The 17961-nt window shown below is 53.7% G+C and overlaps 2 protein-coding genes across 5 annotated transcripts; both read left to right on the plus strand.

Moving 5' to 3' along the window:
- Positions 1-4449: 4449 nt before the first annotated feature.
- On the plus strand, positions 4450-9992 carry LOC133260124 (zinc finger protein 485-like). 2 transcript variants are annotated; one of them, XM_061438268.1, is made up of 4 exons: positions 4450-4877; positions 5245-5371; positions 5753-5866; positions 7301-9992. In XM_061438268.1, exons 1-4 carry the CDS (start codon positions 4845-4847, stop codon positions 8038-8040), a joined length of 1014 nt encoding a protein of 337 aa, XP_061294252.1. In that variant the 5' UTR covers positions 4450-4844; the 3' UTR covers positions 8041-9992. The 2 variants fall into 2 exon arrangements, with proteins under 2 accessions (XP_061294252.1, XP_061294251.1); XM_061438267.1 differs by lacking the exon at positions 4450-4877 and having other exon boundaries at positions 4884-5371.
- On the plus strand, positions 9847-16909 carry GFUS (GDP-L-fucose synthase). 3 transcript variants are annotated; one of them, XM_061438252.1, is made up of 11 exons: positions 9847-12131; positions 13042-13198; positions 13536-13650; positions 14697-14825; positions 14904-14977; positions 15166-15299; positions 15402-15466; positions 15766-15832; positions 15980-16059; positions 16267-16366; positions 16581-16909. In XM_061438252.1, the coding sequence occupies exons 1-11, from the start codon at positions 11678-11680 to the stop codon at positions 16634-16636; spliced, it is 1431 nt and encodes a 476-aa protein (XP_061294236.1). In that variant the 5' UTR covers positions 9847-11677; the 3' UTR covers positions 16637-16909. The 3 variants fall into 3 exon arrangements, with proteins under 3 accessions (XP_061294236.1, XP_061294235.1, XP_061294237.1); XM_061438253.1 differs by lacking the exon at positions 9847-12131 and adding an exon at positions 12140-12303; XM_061438251.1 differs by lacking the exon at positions 14697-14825 and having other exon boundaries at positions 12025-12131.
- Positions 16910-17961: the final 1052 nt, after the last annotated feature.

Here is a 17961-nt window from a genome sequence, read left to right on the forward strand (position 1 = left end):
TTAATTGTTCCAGAGAATGTCTTTGTGATCACAATTGAGGTCAGGTCTCCGAGTAATGTGATACAAAACACAAAAAATGCTTCTAAATTTTTGGCCAAAATTCTGGCTCCTACACAACTTTAACTTCTCTAATCATGTCAGTGCCAGTAGTATCTACTTGCCCTTGGTAATTTTTAAAATCAATGCCTAAAATGGTAAGATTGTTTTTTTTTCCCAGTCATTTCCTTAAGTCAAATGAATGTTTCATCTAGACTTACATACATACAAATTCAAGAGAAGTATGAATCAATACTACAAAATGTTCCTCAGCTACTATTGCAAGTACTGCACTGGTTCCTGAGTATTCCTGGAGTTATAGATTGGAACAGGAAGAAAAGCAAGAAAGATTTGACCCATTAGTTACTTTACCTGTTTTCATACCTGAGTGCCTCCACTGCTCAATTTGCCCTGCAACCCACAGATCTTGTGGTCTTCAAAAAATTCTGTTAAAGGGATGAAATGACAAGCTGCAGACTGGGAGGAAATATCTGCAAATCACATATCTGACAAAGAATTTGGATCTGGAATATATGAGGAATTCACTAAACCGTAAGAAAATGAAAATTTTAAATAGAACATGGATAAAAGATTTAAACAGAAACATCAACAAAAAACAATATACAGATAACAAAAAAAAGCACATGAAAAGATATTCAACATCTTTAGTGATAAGGGAAAATGCAAATTAAATTCATAATGGGATATCTATCAGAATGCATCTCTCAGAATGGCTAAAATTAAATAAAAATAGTGACACCACTAAATTCGGGTAAAGGAGTGCATCACTCCTGCCGTGCTGGTGGGAATATAAAAAAGAACTCTGGAAAAGAATTAGGTAGTTTCTTGCAAAGTTAAACATAAACTTGTCACATGACCCAGCAGTTGCATTACTGAGTATCTATCCTACAAAAAAAAAAAAAAAAAAAGTATGTTCACAGTAAGGTCTGCATATAAATATTTATAGCAGCTTTATTCACAACTGCCAAATGTCCTTCAACAGTTGAATGAACAAACAAACCCAGGTCCAGCCTCATGGGGGGAGAAAAGTCTGCAACCAAAATGAACTCAATTCTAGTGCCACATGGAGAAATTACAGGGCATTATCCTGAATGGTAAAGCCGATCTTAAAATGTGATGACACCGTAGTGATAGAGACCCAGGGTGATCTCCAGGAGTTACAGTCCTAGGGTGATGTGACTATACAGAAGTAGCACACAGGCATTTCTTTGTCACCATGGAGCAATGCTGTGTCCTGATTGTGGTGGTGGTTACAAGACTCCGCAGGTGTTACAGAATTTCAAAAAATATACCCCTACTCCCAAGATTGCGGGGAGAAATATCAATAACCTCAGATACACAAATGACACCATCCTTATGGCAGAAACTGAAAAAGAACTAGAGTCTCTTGATCAAAGTGAAAGAGGAGAGTGAAAAAGTTGGCTTAAAGTTCAACATTCAGAAAACTAAGATCATGGCATCTGGTCCCATCAATTCATGGCAAATAGATGGGGAAACAGTGGAAACAGTGATAGAGTTTATTTTGGGAGGCTCCAAAATCACTGCAGATGGTGACTGCAGCCATGAAATTAAAAGATGCTTACTCCTTGGAAGAAAAGTTATGACCAACCTAGACAGCATATTAAAAAGCAGAGACATTACTTTGCCAAAAATTGTTTGTCTAGTCAAGGCTATGGTTTTTCCAGTGGTCATGTATGGATATGAGAATTGGACTATAAAGAAAGCTGAGCGCCAAAGAATTGATGCTTTTGAACTGTGGTGTTGGAGAAGATTCTTGAGAGTCCCTTGGACAGTAAGGAGATCCAACTAGTCCATCCTAAAGGAAATCAGTCCTGAATATTCATTGGAAGGACTGATGCTGAAGCTGAAACTGCAATTCTTTGGCCACCTGGTGAGAAGAACTGATTCATTTGAAAAGACCCTGATGCTGGGAAAGATTGAAGACGGGAGGAGAAGGGGACGACAAATGATGAGATGGTTGGATGGTATCACCAACTCAATGGACATGAGTTTGAGTGAACTCCGGGAGTTGGTGATGGACAGGGAGGCCTGCTGTGCTGCAGTCCATGGGGTTGCAAAGAGTGGGACATGACTGAGTGACTGAACTAACTCCCAAAATAAAGAGTGCATGCAAGACTGATGAAATCAGGTAAGGTCTGTACATGAATTAATACCATCATCCATTTCCTGGTTTTGATAACATAAGATGTTTTATTGGGAAACACTGAGTGAAGAGAACATGGGACCTCTCTGTAGTATTTTGCAACTTCCTGTGAATTTAAATTATTTCAAAATAAAAAGCTGAAGTTAAAAAACCAAAACATTAGTTATAGTTAATGAGTATAAAGTTGTAAAATAAAACTTGATAAATGAAAAATGCCAATATCATGACTATTTTTAAAAATACATTTGAAAAAAAATTGTACAGCGAGCCTTCATATACACAGTATTTAGTTTCTACTATTACTGTTTTGCTATATTTCTTTATCATGTGTTTATTCCCTGAATATTCATTGGAAGAACTGATGTTGAAGCTGAAGCTCCATTATGTTGGCCACCTGATGATAAGAGTTGAGTCACTGGAAAACACCCTGATGCTGGGAAAGATTGAAGGCAGGAGGAGAAGGGGGAGACAGAGGATGAGGTGGTTGGATGGCATCAACGACTCAGTGGACATGAGTTCGAGCAAACTCCAGGAGACAGTGAAGGACAGAAAAGCCTGGCGTGCTGCAGTCTATGGGGTCAAGAGTTAGATGTGATTTAGTGACTGAACAACAACAACAAATTACTGTTTTGCTATCTTTCTTTATCATGTATTTATTCAGCTGCATATCTATTCTGTCTACTCATTCATCTTATTTTTTGGTGCGTTTCAAAGTAAGTTGCAGATATTAGTACAGTCCATTCCTAATTCAGCATGCAAATCACCAACTAGACTTTAAAATGTTTACAGGAGACATATTTTAGGTAAAACTTAGACAGTGAAATACATGTCTTACATGTACCCTTGTATGAATTTTGACTTTGACATATGCAGACACTTGTGTTACTCAACCCTGTATATAGATAAGGAGTGTCACCATCACCCCAGAAAAATTTCAAGGCTCTGCATAGCCAATGCCTCCCCCCTGCCCCCGGACTCTTAGAGACACAACACTTCTCTCAGTATTTTCACCATAGACTGGTTTTCTAACCAATCTATGGTGCTCTTGAATTTTAAAGCTGAAATGCTGAAATTTAACTTTTTGAAAATACAATTGTCATTACATATGCTTATAAAAATAAAATATTTGCAGTTCGAGGTTCAATGTCCATCTAATTGCCATGATAAAAAACCAGTACAGGCAACCAATGTCTAGATTGATAAATATACACGGTTGAAAGGAATGTGAATCACTTGATAGTGCAAAGTGTGCAAACGCTGTGAATGCTATGGGGTGTGTGAGGAGCTCTGAAGCCACAGCCTGCAGCAGGAAGATGTGACAGTCTGCATTCCTTTCAGTGTTGAGGCTTTTAAGCCTAACCTCTCACTCTTCCCTTTGCCCCACATCTGGACAAGCGGATGAGAAGGCCCGGGTGCTCCCTCCAAGTCCCTGCCTACAGGTGGGAATACCCTGGCTTACCCTTTGACCACCATCAAACCCCAATCCAGTCTCCTTTGCCTGCTTTTTCAAGCCATTTTCAGCGGGCTGCCTTGCTGCCCCCAGAAAAGCCTCCTAATGTAAGTAGTAAATGTTTTGCTACCTTCTTGGTGTGTGTGTGGCACCGTAAGTCCACATTGCAATCAAATCTGGGGTGGGATCTATCCCGTCCTGCAGCGTGATTGCCATAGAAGAATCAAGAGTAACGATCGTCCTCGCTACTACTAGCTGCGCTTCCTTATGCTGGACCAACTGCCTGCGAAGGATATAGTCAGTCAACTGTCTCCTCTCACCTGAGCAGCACGTCCGCTGCTCCAAACCTCCTTGTACCTGGAAGCAGGACTTTTCCAACACCGGCTGGTCACAACCACAAACCTTCCTGGTATCCGGACCAGGTGCCTCTTTCTTTTACTTTTTCTTTCTTTTCTTTTCCTCCCTCCCTCCCTTCTTTCTTGACAGAGTTGTGCCAGCGCCAAGCCCAGATCCTGGGAGGCAGACGTGCGCGTGTGACTAGCAGGCCCTCCGGCATCGGCCAGGCAGTGGAGAAGGTGCGGACCGTCCTAGGAACGGGAGGGTGCTAAAGTCTGCTCTCCATAGAGTCTCCAGGAAAGCTTACTCAAGTTGACTCCGAAGTACATTCAGACCCACGGAACTAGAACTTCAGTGGCAACAGCCCGTGATCTCTGCGTTCAGCAAGCGTCGCAGGTGTCCCACGGCCGGAGCCCGAGGAGGCGGGGCGTGGGGCGGGGCAGAGGGACGCAGGGGGCGGAGCCTGTGGAGACAAAGCGGGGCGGGGCCGAGCGGGGAGCTTCGGGGAGCTTTGGAGTGCGGAGCGGACCTGGAGTTATAGCCTCGCCGCAGGCGGGCGGGACAGGGCTTGAGCCGGCTTCTCCCGTCTGCCTGTGCGACGCCCACCCAGCTACCCTGCTCTATTATGGTTGACCAGCGCGCCCGGGTGCTCACCTTAACGCAGAGCCTCTGCGTCCTCGCGAGGCCCCTGTCCCGGCCGGCCTGCGAGCTGGAGCCGCTGCAGGGCTGGGGCTGGGTCCGGAGCCCCGGGCCCGCCGCCGTCCCCAGCCTTCTCTCCTGTCTGCAGGCCGCCCTGCCGCCGCCGCTGCCCTCGCCGCGGGGGAACGGGGAGCCGGCATGGCGGGCAGCCCCCCGGCCGCCTGGCCCCAGGTGAGCGCTCCTGCCCCCGGGACCTGGGCTCCTTGCCTCCCAGAAGATCTTTCCTCGGAGCCCGCTTCACTTGGGACCCTGAGTCCCAGGTCCTCTCCAGGACGGGGCCTCACAGGGGCTTCCCTTGCCGCTCCGCGTTGTTCCCCAGGGCGTTCCGGAGGCTGCGGGACACTCATCAGGAAAGGCGGTACTGAGCAGATTGGGGTATGGATAGGTTGGGTTGACGGTTGTCATTACGGGTTCCCTGGCAAGCAGGGTACCTTGAGATGGAGTCCAGGGGTCCCACATGCCTGCTGGTGAGCCATCTGCCTCCTCTGCCTTGAATCCTGATGTGCTGACTCCATGGGCAGAACCAGTGTTGTTTCAGGGCCTCCTGACTTTTGGGGACGTGGCTGTGCACTTCACCCAGGAAGAAGGGGCGCGTCTGGATGCTGGGCAGAGGACCCTGTATAGAGACGTGATGCTGGAGACTTACAGGAACCTGGTCTCTCTGGGTGAGGTGATTCAGCCGCAGCCCTTCCCTCCTCCCCACCCCCAGCCCCCCTCAGAGCTAAGGTGGGATCTCGGAGGGGCCAGGCTGGTTGTGACTCTGGGACCAGAGGTGGGACATTCTGCTCCCAGGTGACAGGTGGGGTCTCTGGACCCGTCCCCGGGGCTGCCTGGAGACTAGAGGTGTCCTCGTCTCTCACAGAGGCGGGCCTCTGTTGAGTCCTTATCCCTGCCCTGCTCCCCACCCACCTCAACCTCCTGGGGAGACTCCATGTTTCAGAGCCTGCATGGTAGGGCCAGCTAACCCCCGAGTCCCAGACTGCCTCTGGAGTGGGAAGCCAAGCATGCCCTAGCACTTCACCCATTTCCTCTCTTCTCTCGGGCAGGAGTTCCAGAATCCAAGCCAGATCTCATCTCCCAACTGGAGCAAGGAAGGGAGCCCTGGGGCTCAGACCTGCTGGGGGCCCAGGAAGCAGAGACTGCGGGAAATGCCGGCATGGGTGAGTGAGGGGAGCCACAGGCCTCCAGTTGTTCAGTATTTGCACTCACCATACACAGCCAGTGTTGTGAACAGCCGGATAGAAGGACAGTCACACAGTCATAAAGTGCACTTTCGTTGGCTTGTCCCTTGGTGTCCTTACCCAGGCACATGGACACCCATCAATTGAAAACAGGCAGCCAGTTAGCGGTGAAGGGGTAAAGACTGTGATTGTTGCCCTTCCCCTTCATTGAAGATTGAGGACAATTTTCTGGGAGTCCAGCACCATGCCAGATGCTTAACAAATTGTACCTCACTTTCTCCCCCAACAGCCCCATGGGATGAGTTATCAGAACCCTCAGTTACAAGGAACTGAAAACCCAACCAAACCAGCCAGAGCTGGGGGGAGGCTCTTGGCTCAAGTTGTGAAAATTGGGGCTGGTTCTCAGCATCGTGGGTCTCAGGTTCCAAATAATGCCCTTGGCATAAGTTTGAGATCCAGAACACTTAACATCTGTCAAGCCAGACATCCCGCCTCCCAGAACTGCTGCTGGCCACGGGTAGCAGTGGCCCCTGGTGACCTTGGCACGATCTGGAAGTGTCTGCCCACCTACCCTTAAACAGGAACGTCTGTTCTCACAGCATCACTTCTGACACCAAATATAGGGAGCTCCTCATACCACCCAGTTCTTCACCTCTCTGCACACGCACTGGGTGTCCTGCAGTCCAACTCTGACACCTCATCCCCGCACTGGACGCCTGTGGACGTCTGAGCAGTTAGGGCATCATCCCAGAAACCTTTCCTGAGGGTCAGTTCTAGTCCTTTGGGTTTCCTGAGTGTAGAGCCTTAGAGTTTCAGGTATAGATATGTATTTGGCAGGCAGTAATTTCTGGAAGCAGGCAAGAGAAAGCAGGAAGAGAGAGAGGAGAGAAGTCAGTACAGAGCTGCCACTGCCAGCGTGTGGAGCACCACAGCTCCAGGACCATGACCACTGAGAGGCTGCAGGAGGCATCTGGGATTGTCCATCAGAGCAAGGGAGGGGGACACTTATCCTTGGTCCCTGCCCCTGGGGTGGTACCTGTCTGCAGCCTGGGCTGGAAGTGCAGACCTCGGCTAAGACAGAGGCATGCCTGTCCCAGAGGATGCTGGCAGGCGGAGCTCTCAGAGCTGTCTGCTGCAGCAGGGCAGGAATGCCAGGGAGGCGGGGGCTTGGTGTACGGTGCTTGTAGCGTCAGCTACAGACTTCAACTAGAAAAAGCTGGCAAGAAAAAGTTGGGACATGTGAGGGGAAGGTCCATGAAGGAGGTGGGCACATGCGCACAGCCAGTGAGCCTGGACTCACCCGTGAGACACCTCGTGGAGAGGGCCAGCAGGTGGTTGATACTTGCAGGCACAGAGTAGGGGCCCAGGTGGACCTTCTCAAACAGGGTAACACGTGGGCCCTTTCTCTTTCAGATTCCACCCAGGGGTCTTTGTGTAAACATGTGACTGCAAGGGTGAAAATGACTCCAGCTGCAGAGCCTCCAGGAGGAGCATCTGGAAGCTTCTTCAGGGGTGAGCCTCCAAAAGCAGTCTGCAAAGAAGCCGCTCTGCAGGAGGGCAGGCTAGGGAGCCTGGAGAACTTCCTTATCCAGGAGAGACCATCACATGGAACCTTTTGGACCATCTCCAAAGGAGAAGGGGCCCAGAAAGGCGGTAAATGGGGACCCGAGCTTTTCTGTAGCCGCGAGACAAACGCTAAAGGGCAGGCAGCCCACAGGTGCGAAACGTGCGCCAAGACCTTCCGATACTTCTCGCGTCTGGTGAGACACCGGGCCACGCACAGCGGCGAGAAGCCGCACGCGTGCGGGGAGTGCGGCCGCGCGTTCAGCCAGCGCTCGCACCTGGCACAGCACCGCAGCGCACACGCTGGCCAGAAGCCGCACACCTGCGGGCAGTGCGGCCGTGCCTTCACACGTCTCTCCACGCTGCACCGCCACCAGCGCGTCCACAGCGGCGAGAAGCCTTTCGGGTGCCAGTGGTGCGGGAAGCCCTTCAGTTACAGCACTCTCCTCGCCCAGCACCAGCGGATCCACACCCGAGAGAGGCCGTTCCGGTGCTCAAAGTGCGGGAAGAGCTTCATCTGGAAGTCCAGCTTTCGGACTCATCAGAAATCGCACCTGTGCAGCCAGGCGGCGTGGATCTCTGTAAGCTAAGTAGCCGCTGGCAGGGGGAGCTTAGGGCTGGCTGCTGCTGCAAGGAGGGCCCCAGAAGGATGTCCTCAGCACGTGGCACCGCGCAGAGCGAGACCAGCACGAGGGACTGGATTGTTTCTCCACCGGAGATTGACGTGTGCATTTCAGGTCCTTCCCACAACAAGGGGTAGCCCAGGCCTGCCTGCCCCAGCCACCACGACCTGGCAGCCTGCTGGATTCAGTGTAGCTGTGAGACGTCTGTGGACAAATTGATGCTTTGAAAGTTACTATTTTCAGGTGCATCCAGATTTTATTTCTGAAATTTAAAATGTAGGTCTTTGGTTTATTTGCATCATAGGTGGGTTCTAAATGCCTTTGAAATCCAGATGGGCTACCGAACTTTTGGATAATCAATCTTCCATCACACAGCAGCCCTGAACACCAGGAGAAGATCATGTAACTCTGGTCATCGTTTGGTCCTGGCTGGTTGTTTTCAGATGCTGATTTGTTGAGCAGGATGTGAGTGTTCCATTTTGGGCAGCTCAGCCCTTGCTGTTGGCCCTGTGGGTTTGCTGGCTCAGCTTCACCTTCCTGCATGCCAGCTCTGCTTGAGTCAGGCCATATGAAACATTAAGAGCGTGCATGTCGCTTGGACTGTTCTTTTTTCCAGCCAGTTCTTCCATAGAGAATATGTTTGCATAGTATGAATGTTTTCTATACAATAATAACATTAAAAACTTAAAACACATGGTGGAAATAGAGAAAACAGATATAAAAGAAGCCAGTGGTCACGAAACACAGGATATCTATAGGGAGGTTAGTTGGCAAGCACTGCCCACGCATCAGGGGGCGGGCAGGGGAAGGCCGTGCCTTTGTGACCATCCACTGAACTCTTGGCATTCCTTTCACTGTTTAGAGGCTGAGTGTCACATGTCTAGTGAAACTAAATGTGCCCAGCCATTTTCCTGTAGGCAGATTAAATAACTTAATTACAGAAGCAATACATGATCATTTGAGGAAATGTACAGCTATATAAACATAAAGTAAAACATGGGACTTCCATGACAGTCTAGTGGTTAAGACTGCAGGCTTCCATTGTAGGGGGTATGGGTTTGATCCCTGGTCAGGGAACTAAGATCCCACATTATGTGCAGTGCAGCCAAAATAAAATAGAGAAAAATATAACCAGAAGTTTTATTTTGACTCAAAGGAACCTGGTTAACGGACAATGAAAAAGGGGGATTTGGGTGTTAACCCACAGCGTTTCACCCAGACCATCTAGATTCAAAGCTGTAGCAGAAGAAAACCTTCCTGAACTAAAGGAGTGCCTGGTCTTGACACTGAAAGACCTGATCATGAGCGAAAGAAAAAACAGAACATGAAGTTTCATGAAATGACTGGACCACAAACAGGAAAAAGAAGATCACCAACAGGAAAAAAATAAGCTTGCCCCAGACTTTAATTAACAAAGACTGCAGCTCTTTCCATATTTATTTCCTTTATGTGTCACCATATTTTATTTATTTGACTGTGCCTCGGGGAGTGTAGGATCTTAGTTCCCTGAGCCCCCTGTAGTGGAAGTCCAGAGTCTTAACCACTGGGCTGCCAGGGAAGTCCTAGAGTCAAATTCTAAAGCTTATTTTCTTTCTTTTCCCTTTACCTCTTTCTTCCTAGGGTGTGATAGCAATAGTTAAATTCAAATTAGGTTCATTAGATGCAAAAAATATGATGGAGTCTTGTCAGAGATCAAGAAGACATGGCTCAGAAACTCTGGATGAAACAGGACACATTAATGAAGAGACTCTGATGATGTTCCTTTGGCGGGGAGGAGGGACCAGCTTCAGAGCTATGTAATAATTACATGTTGGAATGGATGAATGGAAGCTTTGAAACTGCTTTTTGAGAAAATGTACTGATGTGGATATTGAGTCGTCAAGGGGTGGATTGTAATGAACATATCTTGTTTCAGCCCATCCTGAGTCCATCCCTTTCTTTCTGTAAAAGTGCCTCCGCTTCTGTTTGCAGCACTTCCCAGGATCCGTTGTAGGAAGTCACAGTGGGGCTGCCAGTCTGGGTGCTTTGTTTTTCTTTTTCTTGCCCAGTCACTCAGGCCAGAACTTCCAGTATAATTTTGAGCAGAAGTGGCAAAAGTGAACATTCTTGTTTAATTTCTTACCTTTTAAGGGGAAAGCTTTTAGTTTTCATTCATTAAGTATGACGTGGTTCTTCAGTCGTTCAGTTGTGTCCAATTCTTTGCGACCCCATGGACTGCAGCACATCAGGCTTCCCTGTACTTCACCATCTCCCAGAGCCTGCTCAAACTTATGTCCATCGAGTTGGTCATGCCATCCAACCATCTCATCCTCTGTCATCCCCTTCTCCTCCTGACTTCAGTCTTTCCCAGCATCAGGGTCTTTTCCAATGAGTTGGTTCTTTGCATCAGGTGGCCAAAGTATTGGAGTTTCAGCATCAGTCCTTCCAATGAATATTCAGGAATGATTTCTTTTGGGATGTTAAAGGAGTGTGATGTTAGCTGTGGATTTTTCATAAATGCCCTTGATTAAGTTGAGGAAGTTCTCTTCTGTTCCTGGTTTGTTGAGTGTTCTTATCATGAAAGGGTGTTAGACTTTATCAAATGCTTTATCTGCCTCAGCTGAGATCATTTTTTTCTTTGTTCTATGAATGTGGTGTATTTGATTATTTTTTTTTAATTTAACCATCCCTTGCATTGCAGAAATAAATCCCACTTAATCATGTGTATAATCCTTTTACTATGCTGCTGGATTTAGTTTACAGTTGCTTTTATTCCAGCTCTATACTTCCATTGATGAAAACTCTATTCACCATACTTACAGTGCCCTAGACAGAAACGCAAACTGTATATAACAAATACATATATGTATATATAGATAGGTAGATATAGATGTATTTTGAAGGACTGACTTACATGATTGTGGGGCTGGCAAGTCTGAAGTCTGTAGGACAGGCTGGCAGGCTAGAACTCTTAGGCAGGAATTCTCCAGTCTTGAAGTAGAATGTCTTCTCCTTCAGTGAAACTTCAATTTTGCTCTTAAGGCTTCTCAACTGAATGGATGTGCTCACTCAGTTGTGTCCGGCTCTTTGCGACCCCCTGGACTGTAGCCTACCAGGCTCCTCTGTCCGTGAGATTTCCTATGCAAGAATACTGGAGTGGGTTGCCATTTCCTGCTCTAGGGGATCTTCCCGACTCAGGAATCAAAGCTGTGCCTCCTAAATTGGCAGGTGGATTCTTTACCACTATGCCACCTGGGAAGCCTCCTGAATGAATGAGACCCACATTATCAAGGAAAGTCTAGTTTTCTTCAAGTCACCTGATCTAAGATGCTACTGTCTATGAAGTATCTTCACTGGCAGCATCTAGATTTGTGTGTGAATCACTGCATGCTACAGCCTCGCCAAGTTGACACATAACCAGTTTGACACCAACCATCACACCAGGCCTTGTACCTAACTTCCTCCCTTAGCTTGCCTAGCCAATGAAGCAGGAATGCTCTTAATTCTTCCAACTTGATGTTGCTTCAGTCAGTAAACTTCTGAGTCCTTATTACCTGAACTACAACAGTGGCCCCCAAGCTATCTCCTGCTATTAATAATCTCGTGAAATGTGTTTGTCTTTTTAATGTATTTATTAAAGTATATTTTATATAGTGTCCTGAATACAGTAACTGTTGCAGTTGCTTCTCACAAATGCAGTTTTTACCCTAGGAAAGCACCGAGCAGCTGCAGCTCCTCCGTTTTTAGAATATTCTTTGGCCCTGCTGCTACTCCTCGGTCCAGAGCCTGCGGGCTTTCGGAGATGCGCAGCCTCGCGTCCTCTCCCACCGCCCCAACGCCGGCACCGTCTGGGTTAGGGGCTAGCAGTGATCGGCCTAGGGGAGGCGGAGCCGACGGGAACTACATTTCCCAGGCTACTGCGCGGCCCTGGACTTCATGTCCCAGCAGCTCCCGGGGCGGCCCTCGAGGACTCCACTTCCCAGAGTGCCGCGGGAGGGCCGACCTGGTCCTGCCCACTCCACCTGGCCCCGGCGCGTGGCTGGGCACTCAGCCGGCGCCGGAAGCGGCTCTGCGGGCAGGTGGGCAGGTGGGTAAGAAGGCTAGGGGCGCTGTGGCATGGCGATCTGGGTCCTGGACCTTGGGTGCCCCGTGACAATCAGAAATGTCTGAAGGGTGCCGGGAACTGGGGGCGTGGGAGGGACCAGGAAGCACGGAAGGGGGCCCAACTGCACTGTGCGAATGGGCTCAGAGGTGGGTCCAGGGGTGGAGGGCTTGGGAAGCGCCTGGGGAAACGTGGGAGGGGCCCGGCCGCGGTAGCGTCTACCCCAGGGCCTGCTGCTACACTGCCCGTGCCATCAGGAGCAGCAGAATGTCCGGGAAGGGCCCCCTCTGGTCCGGGCTGCCCGTCGGGCTCTGCATCGGGGAGTTCAAAGTCCTCCGGTAGCTGCCCGAGCAGATTTCCAGCCCCCAGGATAGGTTCCTACGAGGTGGTGGCACCCTGAAGCCTGTCCATTTCTCCAGGTAGCCAGAAGCTCTGCCTGCCCAGAAGGAACCAAGCTTTCCAAAGCTAGCTGGAGTGGGCACTGGGCTGCAAACACAGCCGCCGCCCCTTCCCGCAGTCAGTAGCATATGGACTTTGGCCAGAAAGCCCCAGACCCAAAGTTGGCTGCCTCCCTTCTTGTGAGCCAGAGAGGAGCCAAATATTCTCTTTCTTGGCCCAGTGGGGGTCAGGGTTGGGCCCACAGGGCAGAGCCTGGTTCTCTGGGCTGAGTGGTAGGCACAGGGCTCCCTGGGGAACAGAGCTGAGGGGAGCGGATGGCTCAGGCTAGCTGGGTCTGCCTGGTCCCCAGCAGGCAGTCTCCCTGGCCTAGTGACCTCATACTGTGCCCCAGTGCTAGGGGCAGTGACCCTGGGCTGGGGCAGCTCAGGGGAGTGGGGTTCTGTGGGATGGGAGCAATGGCCTCAGCCTCACACCATTTGGCCCTACAGGTGTAGCCACCATGGGTGATCCTCGGGGGACCAGGCGGATCCTAGTGACTGGGGGCTCAGGGCTGGTGGGCAGAGCCATCCAGAAGGTGGTAGAAGATGGGGCCAGGCTGCCCGGAGAGGACTGGGTGTTTGTCTCCTCCAAGGATGCCGATCTCACGTGAGTCCGCCCATCCCTGGAGCACCCCCTACTGTGCCCTCTCCAGACTGAGTGCTCCGGGCCAGCCCTGTCCCTGGCGGGGCCTCGCATCCGGGCCCTCCCTGCCAGGTGGCTGGCCTGGCCGGGGTGTGCACAGCTTTGCTCCTGGGCAAACTTCCTCCTTTCTCTTCCTGGAAGCCCACACTCTCCTACCTGCCAGGGCCTGGCCTGGCCACTTTCCCTTTTGGCAGCCCCTCCCACCTTTGACCCTGCCTGGCTCCTGCCCCCAGTGCCTTGAGCCAAGACGCTCGTTCCCTTGGGCTTCCAAGCAGCCCCTGATGGCCTGGCTTCCCCACAGGGATGCTGCACAGACCCGAGCGCTGTTTCAACAGGTCCAGCCCACACACGTCATCCATCTTGCTGCAATGGTGGGGGGCCTGTTCCGGAATATCAAATACAATTTGGACTTCTGGGTAAGGGAGAGCCCCAGTGAGCACTGGGAGCCAGGATCCTGGATTTTGGGGACTTTTTGGCCAGCTTCCCAAGTTCTTGTTCTGGCCTCACGAAGCTCCTGAGGGTCAGGGCTTGGCCCAGCCGGGGGGGCAGCCCTGAGGGCCCCCAGTGCCCTACACTTGGGCTGTAGGCAGAGGGGCACACAGGTAGGCTGGGGGACATTTGGCCCAATAGGGAAAGCCCAAGAGGTAAATGGGGTTTGGGTGAGCTGAGAGAAGCCAGCATTTGCCGTGTGACCCTGCCCTACCTGCTTCCTGCCTCCTGGGCCTCCAGATGCCCCTGCTCCCAGGAGGTCCAGCTGCACTGAGCCTGGGGTGCACCCTGGGCTGCTGAGGTGTAAGCTGGGCTCTCCCAGGGCCCTGCCCCTGCCAGGCTTTGCCCCTGAGGGCTGTCCCTGTCTCTGCCACTGGCCTTGGTGTGGTTCAGCCCTGCTTTGGGCCTGGGATGGTGGAAGCTTAGACCAGATTCTGCACGGGGGTCTGTCCTCCTCGTTTCAGTGACAGCCTTCCCAGGAGGCTGCCTGACCACCACCTCTCCCCTCTCCCCAGACCACCCAAATGCCCCGGCCAGGTCATGTTCTCAGAGAGGGAAGTGAGGCCCTAGGAGGGATGTGGCTGGCCAAGGCTTCACTGCTACTGAGCAGTAGAGCCAGGGGTGAGCTCCTGGGTTGGGGGTGTGGAAGGGCCCCATCTTCCCTTCCTGCCTCAGGGCCAGATTGGGCCCCCTGGGCTCCTGCACCACCTCAGCAGCCCCAGAGGGTGGGGCTCAGCCCTGAGCTTGGGGTGTAGCCCTCTCCTCCGAGGTCCTCCCGCAGCCTCAGGGGAGGCAGGCCTAGATCGTCCTTTAGTCCTGGGGGTGGGCCCTGGGAGCAGTTGGAACTCAGGCTCAGATGCAGCCTCCAGGGTGCGTCCCACTTCAGTCCCTGGAGGAGCAGGTGAGGCTTTGGACCGTGCCTGGAGGGGCCTGATCCCTGCTTCCCACCGCCCCCACCCCCTCCACCCCGCAGAGGAAAAACATACACATCAATGATAATGTGCTACACTCGGCCTTCGAGGTGGGCGTGCGCAAGGTGGTCTCCTGCCTGTCCACCTGCATCTTCCCAGACAAGACCACCTACCCTATCGATGAGACCATGGTGAGGGGAGGAGCCTGGGCAGGGTGGGGCCTGGCCTGGGGGCGGGGCTGAGAAGCAGCGGGTCCTCTGCTCCCCCAGATTCACAACGGGCCGCCGCACAGCAGCAATTTTGGCTACTCTTATGCCAAGAGGATGATCGACGTGCAGAACAGGTCCTCCTCCTGTGCCCCCTGGGCGGAGGCCAGTCAAGGCTGGGGAAGGGGGCCCGGGTGCCCCACGGTGGGTGGGCCCAGGGGGCGGCCCGGCAGGGTTCCCAGACCTTGGCTGGGGTGTGGGACTCGGGGTGGGGCGGACCAGTGGCCCCAGGGTGAGGGCCAGAGGGGACGCTGTGCCGCCACAGGGCCTACTTCCAGCAACACGGCTGCACCTTCACCGCTGTCATCCCCACCAACGTCTTCGGGCCCCACGACAACTTCAGTATCGAGGACGGCCACGTACTGCCTGGCCTCATCCACAAGGTGCACCTGGCCAAGAGTGAGTGCCCGCTGCCCACGGGGGCCCCTGGGGCGCAGCCCGGGGAGAGGGGACGGCTGATGCTGCCACAGCCCCTCTGACACTTGCCCTCCTGACCCACAGGCAGCGGCTCAGCCTTGACGGTGTGGGGCACGGGGAGGCCCCGGAGGCAGTTCATCTACTCACTGGTTGGTGCCGCAGAGGGGCACGGCTGTCCCCTAGAACATCTCCCGGGGCCGCTGAGCTGGCCGTGGGCAGGCGGGAGGGAGCCTGGGAAAGGGTGGGGGTCCAGGCTGCCCCCATCCTCGCTGGGGCCCTGTAGGTTCCTGTCCCTGAGAGAGTCACTGGGGTAGCTCTGAGCTCATCTGGAGGGAGTTGGGGCACAGCTGGCCGGCCACTGCCCAAAGGGAGGGATCTGGGCTGGAGAGGGGACATGGGCCTGTGGGCTGTCACTGGTGGCCTCTGACCCCGGACGTCTGACCGGCAGGACCTGGCCCGGCTCTTTATCTGGGCCCTGCGGGAGTACGATGAGGTGGAGCCCATCATCCTGTCAGGTGGGCGCCCAGCAGCTCCACCCCCACCCCCACCCCGACCAGCTGGGCGGGACCCTGTCTGTCCCCGGAGCCGCCGAGCAGGGAGGGGGCTTCTGGGGGCCGGGCAGCGGGGGCCTGACCTCGCCTTTGGCCCCTGGCTCCCCACAGTGGGCGAGGAGGACGAGGTGTCCGTCCAGGAGGCAGCTGAGGCCGTGGTGGAGGCCATGGACTTCCACGGGGAGGTCACCGTATCCTTTGGTTGGAGGCTGGCGTGCCTCGGGCCTCCCTGCAGGACTGTGCCCTGGTGCCCCCATGGCGCTCACCCTGGCGGCCGGGGGATGGAGGCACTGCTGCTCTGCCCTGGAGGCTCTTCCTGGGAAAGCTGGGCCAGGCTCAAGGGCAGGTGGGGGGCAGCGGGGCTTCCCCTTGTGCTGAGGCCTTGACCAGGTGCCCAGTTTGATACAACCAAGTCAGATGGGCAGTTTAAGAAGACGGCCAGTAATGCCAAGCTGCGGGCCTACCTGCCCGACTTCCGGTTCACGCCCTTCAAGCAGGGTGAGCCTCCCACCCTGTTCCTCAGGGCCTTCTGGCCTCTCCTGGGGGCCACCACTGCCCCTGCCCGGGCCTCAGCTTCCCCAGTGCCAGTTGGGGGGAACGCTCCGCGGGTTTGGCCTCCGTGCCCTCACCGCAGAGGCAGGACTCCCTGGGTCCCCATCCTCCTTCCGGGGAGGTCAGGACCGCCCTGGCCCTCATCTGCCCGCTTTTGTAGCTGTGAAGGAGACCTGTGCCTGGTTTACCGACAACTACGAGCAGGCCCGGAAGTGAAGCCTGTGGCCGGAGCTGGTCCACCTCCTCCCCAGCGCCTGGCCGGCAGCGCCCAGCAGCAGCCACTCTCAGAACCTGCCAGGAGCCGGGGGCACCGCCTGCCCTCCTGATGCTGGCCTCTGCTCCACTCCGTCTGCCGAGGCAGGCCTCAGTGACTGTCTGGTGGGGCCTCTGTCCACGTCAGGGAAGCCAAGCCCAGCACTCTGCTCCCCAACTCCATCCCTGAGTGTCCGCTTCCAATCCCTGGGAGCCAATAAAGAGCATTTTCACAGGCCTGTGCGCCAGCCACCCCCGTCCCCACCCCAGCACTGCCTCCTGAGCCCGGCCAGCCCCCAAGAGCTGCTGGGCCATGGTGACCAACTGTCCCTGGGGCAGAAGGGTGGCAGTGGGTGGAGTCACAGAGAAGTGGTGAGTGGGCGGGTGGCAGGAGAGGGTGGGCTGTCAGCTGGTGGGGACAAAGTGCCGGGCACCTGCAGTGGTCCCAGTGTGGTGGCCAGAGCCAGCCTCTCCACACGGCCACATGTGGGCCTGGGTAACCAGACTCCCCATGTCTCCCCCGCTTCCTCCTAGGATTTTGGGGAAAGAGGCCAGGTCTGGGTTTGGATAGGCCAGGCGGGCACAGAGGGATCTGAGAGGAGTGTCAGTCTGCTGGTTCAGGCTCCCCTGGGGCCCCAGCAGAGAGGAGCCTGACCTGGCCCATCAGCTCCCTAGCCCTCATGTGGCAGCTTCGGTGCTGGGGCCCAGCCTGTCCTTCTCCCGAGGACAGTGACAGGTGTCATGCAGGAGTGGGCCTGGCAGGCAGGGAGGTGAGTGGCACCTTCCTCAACAGGAAGATCTAGATGGGTTGACCCACTGGCACCCTGGCCGTTCAGGCAGTGCTGTGGGTGCCCAGCCTCCAGGCTGGAGCGGGACTGCCTCCCTCAGGACCCAGGCACCTTCCCTGGCTCTGGGATCCCCCTCTTCTCAGATCCCCTCTTCATGAGTGCGGACCAGTGACTGGTGTGCCCACACAGTCATGACATCTTCTGTGTATCTGGGCAGCATTGGCTGCCCCCCCCGTGCTAGGCACAGTCCCGACCTCTGTGCCCCATCCGGCTGAGCACACCTTGCGTTTGTCACCACCCCATTACTCTCCCCAATAGTGTCAGTGCCTCCCTACCTTCTAGGTCTCTGTCCAGATGGTTATTCCTCTCTGAGGCCCACCCCACCGGCCTGCTTCTCCAGAAGTTCCTCCCCTCCCTCACCCACAGGACTCAGGGCTCCAGGACCAGGTCCGCCTTCATGGTGTATCTCCCGGGTGCCAACCATTTGTTAATGAAGGGTCT

This window comes from Bos javanicus, chromosome 14 (genome assembly GCF_032452875.1).
Source record: "Bos javanicus breed banteng chromosome 14, ARS-OSU_banteng_1.0, whole genome shotgun sequence".
Classification (NCBI taxonomy): domain Eukaryota; kingdom Metazoa; phylum Chordata; class Mammalia; order Artiodactyla; family Bovidae; genus Bos; species Bos javanicus.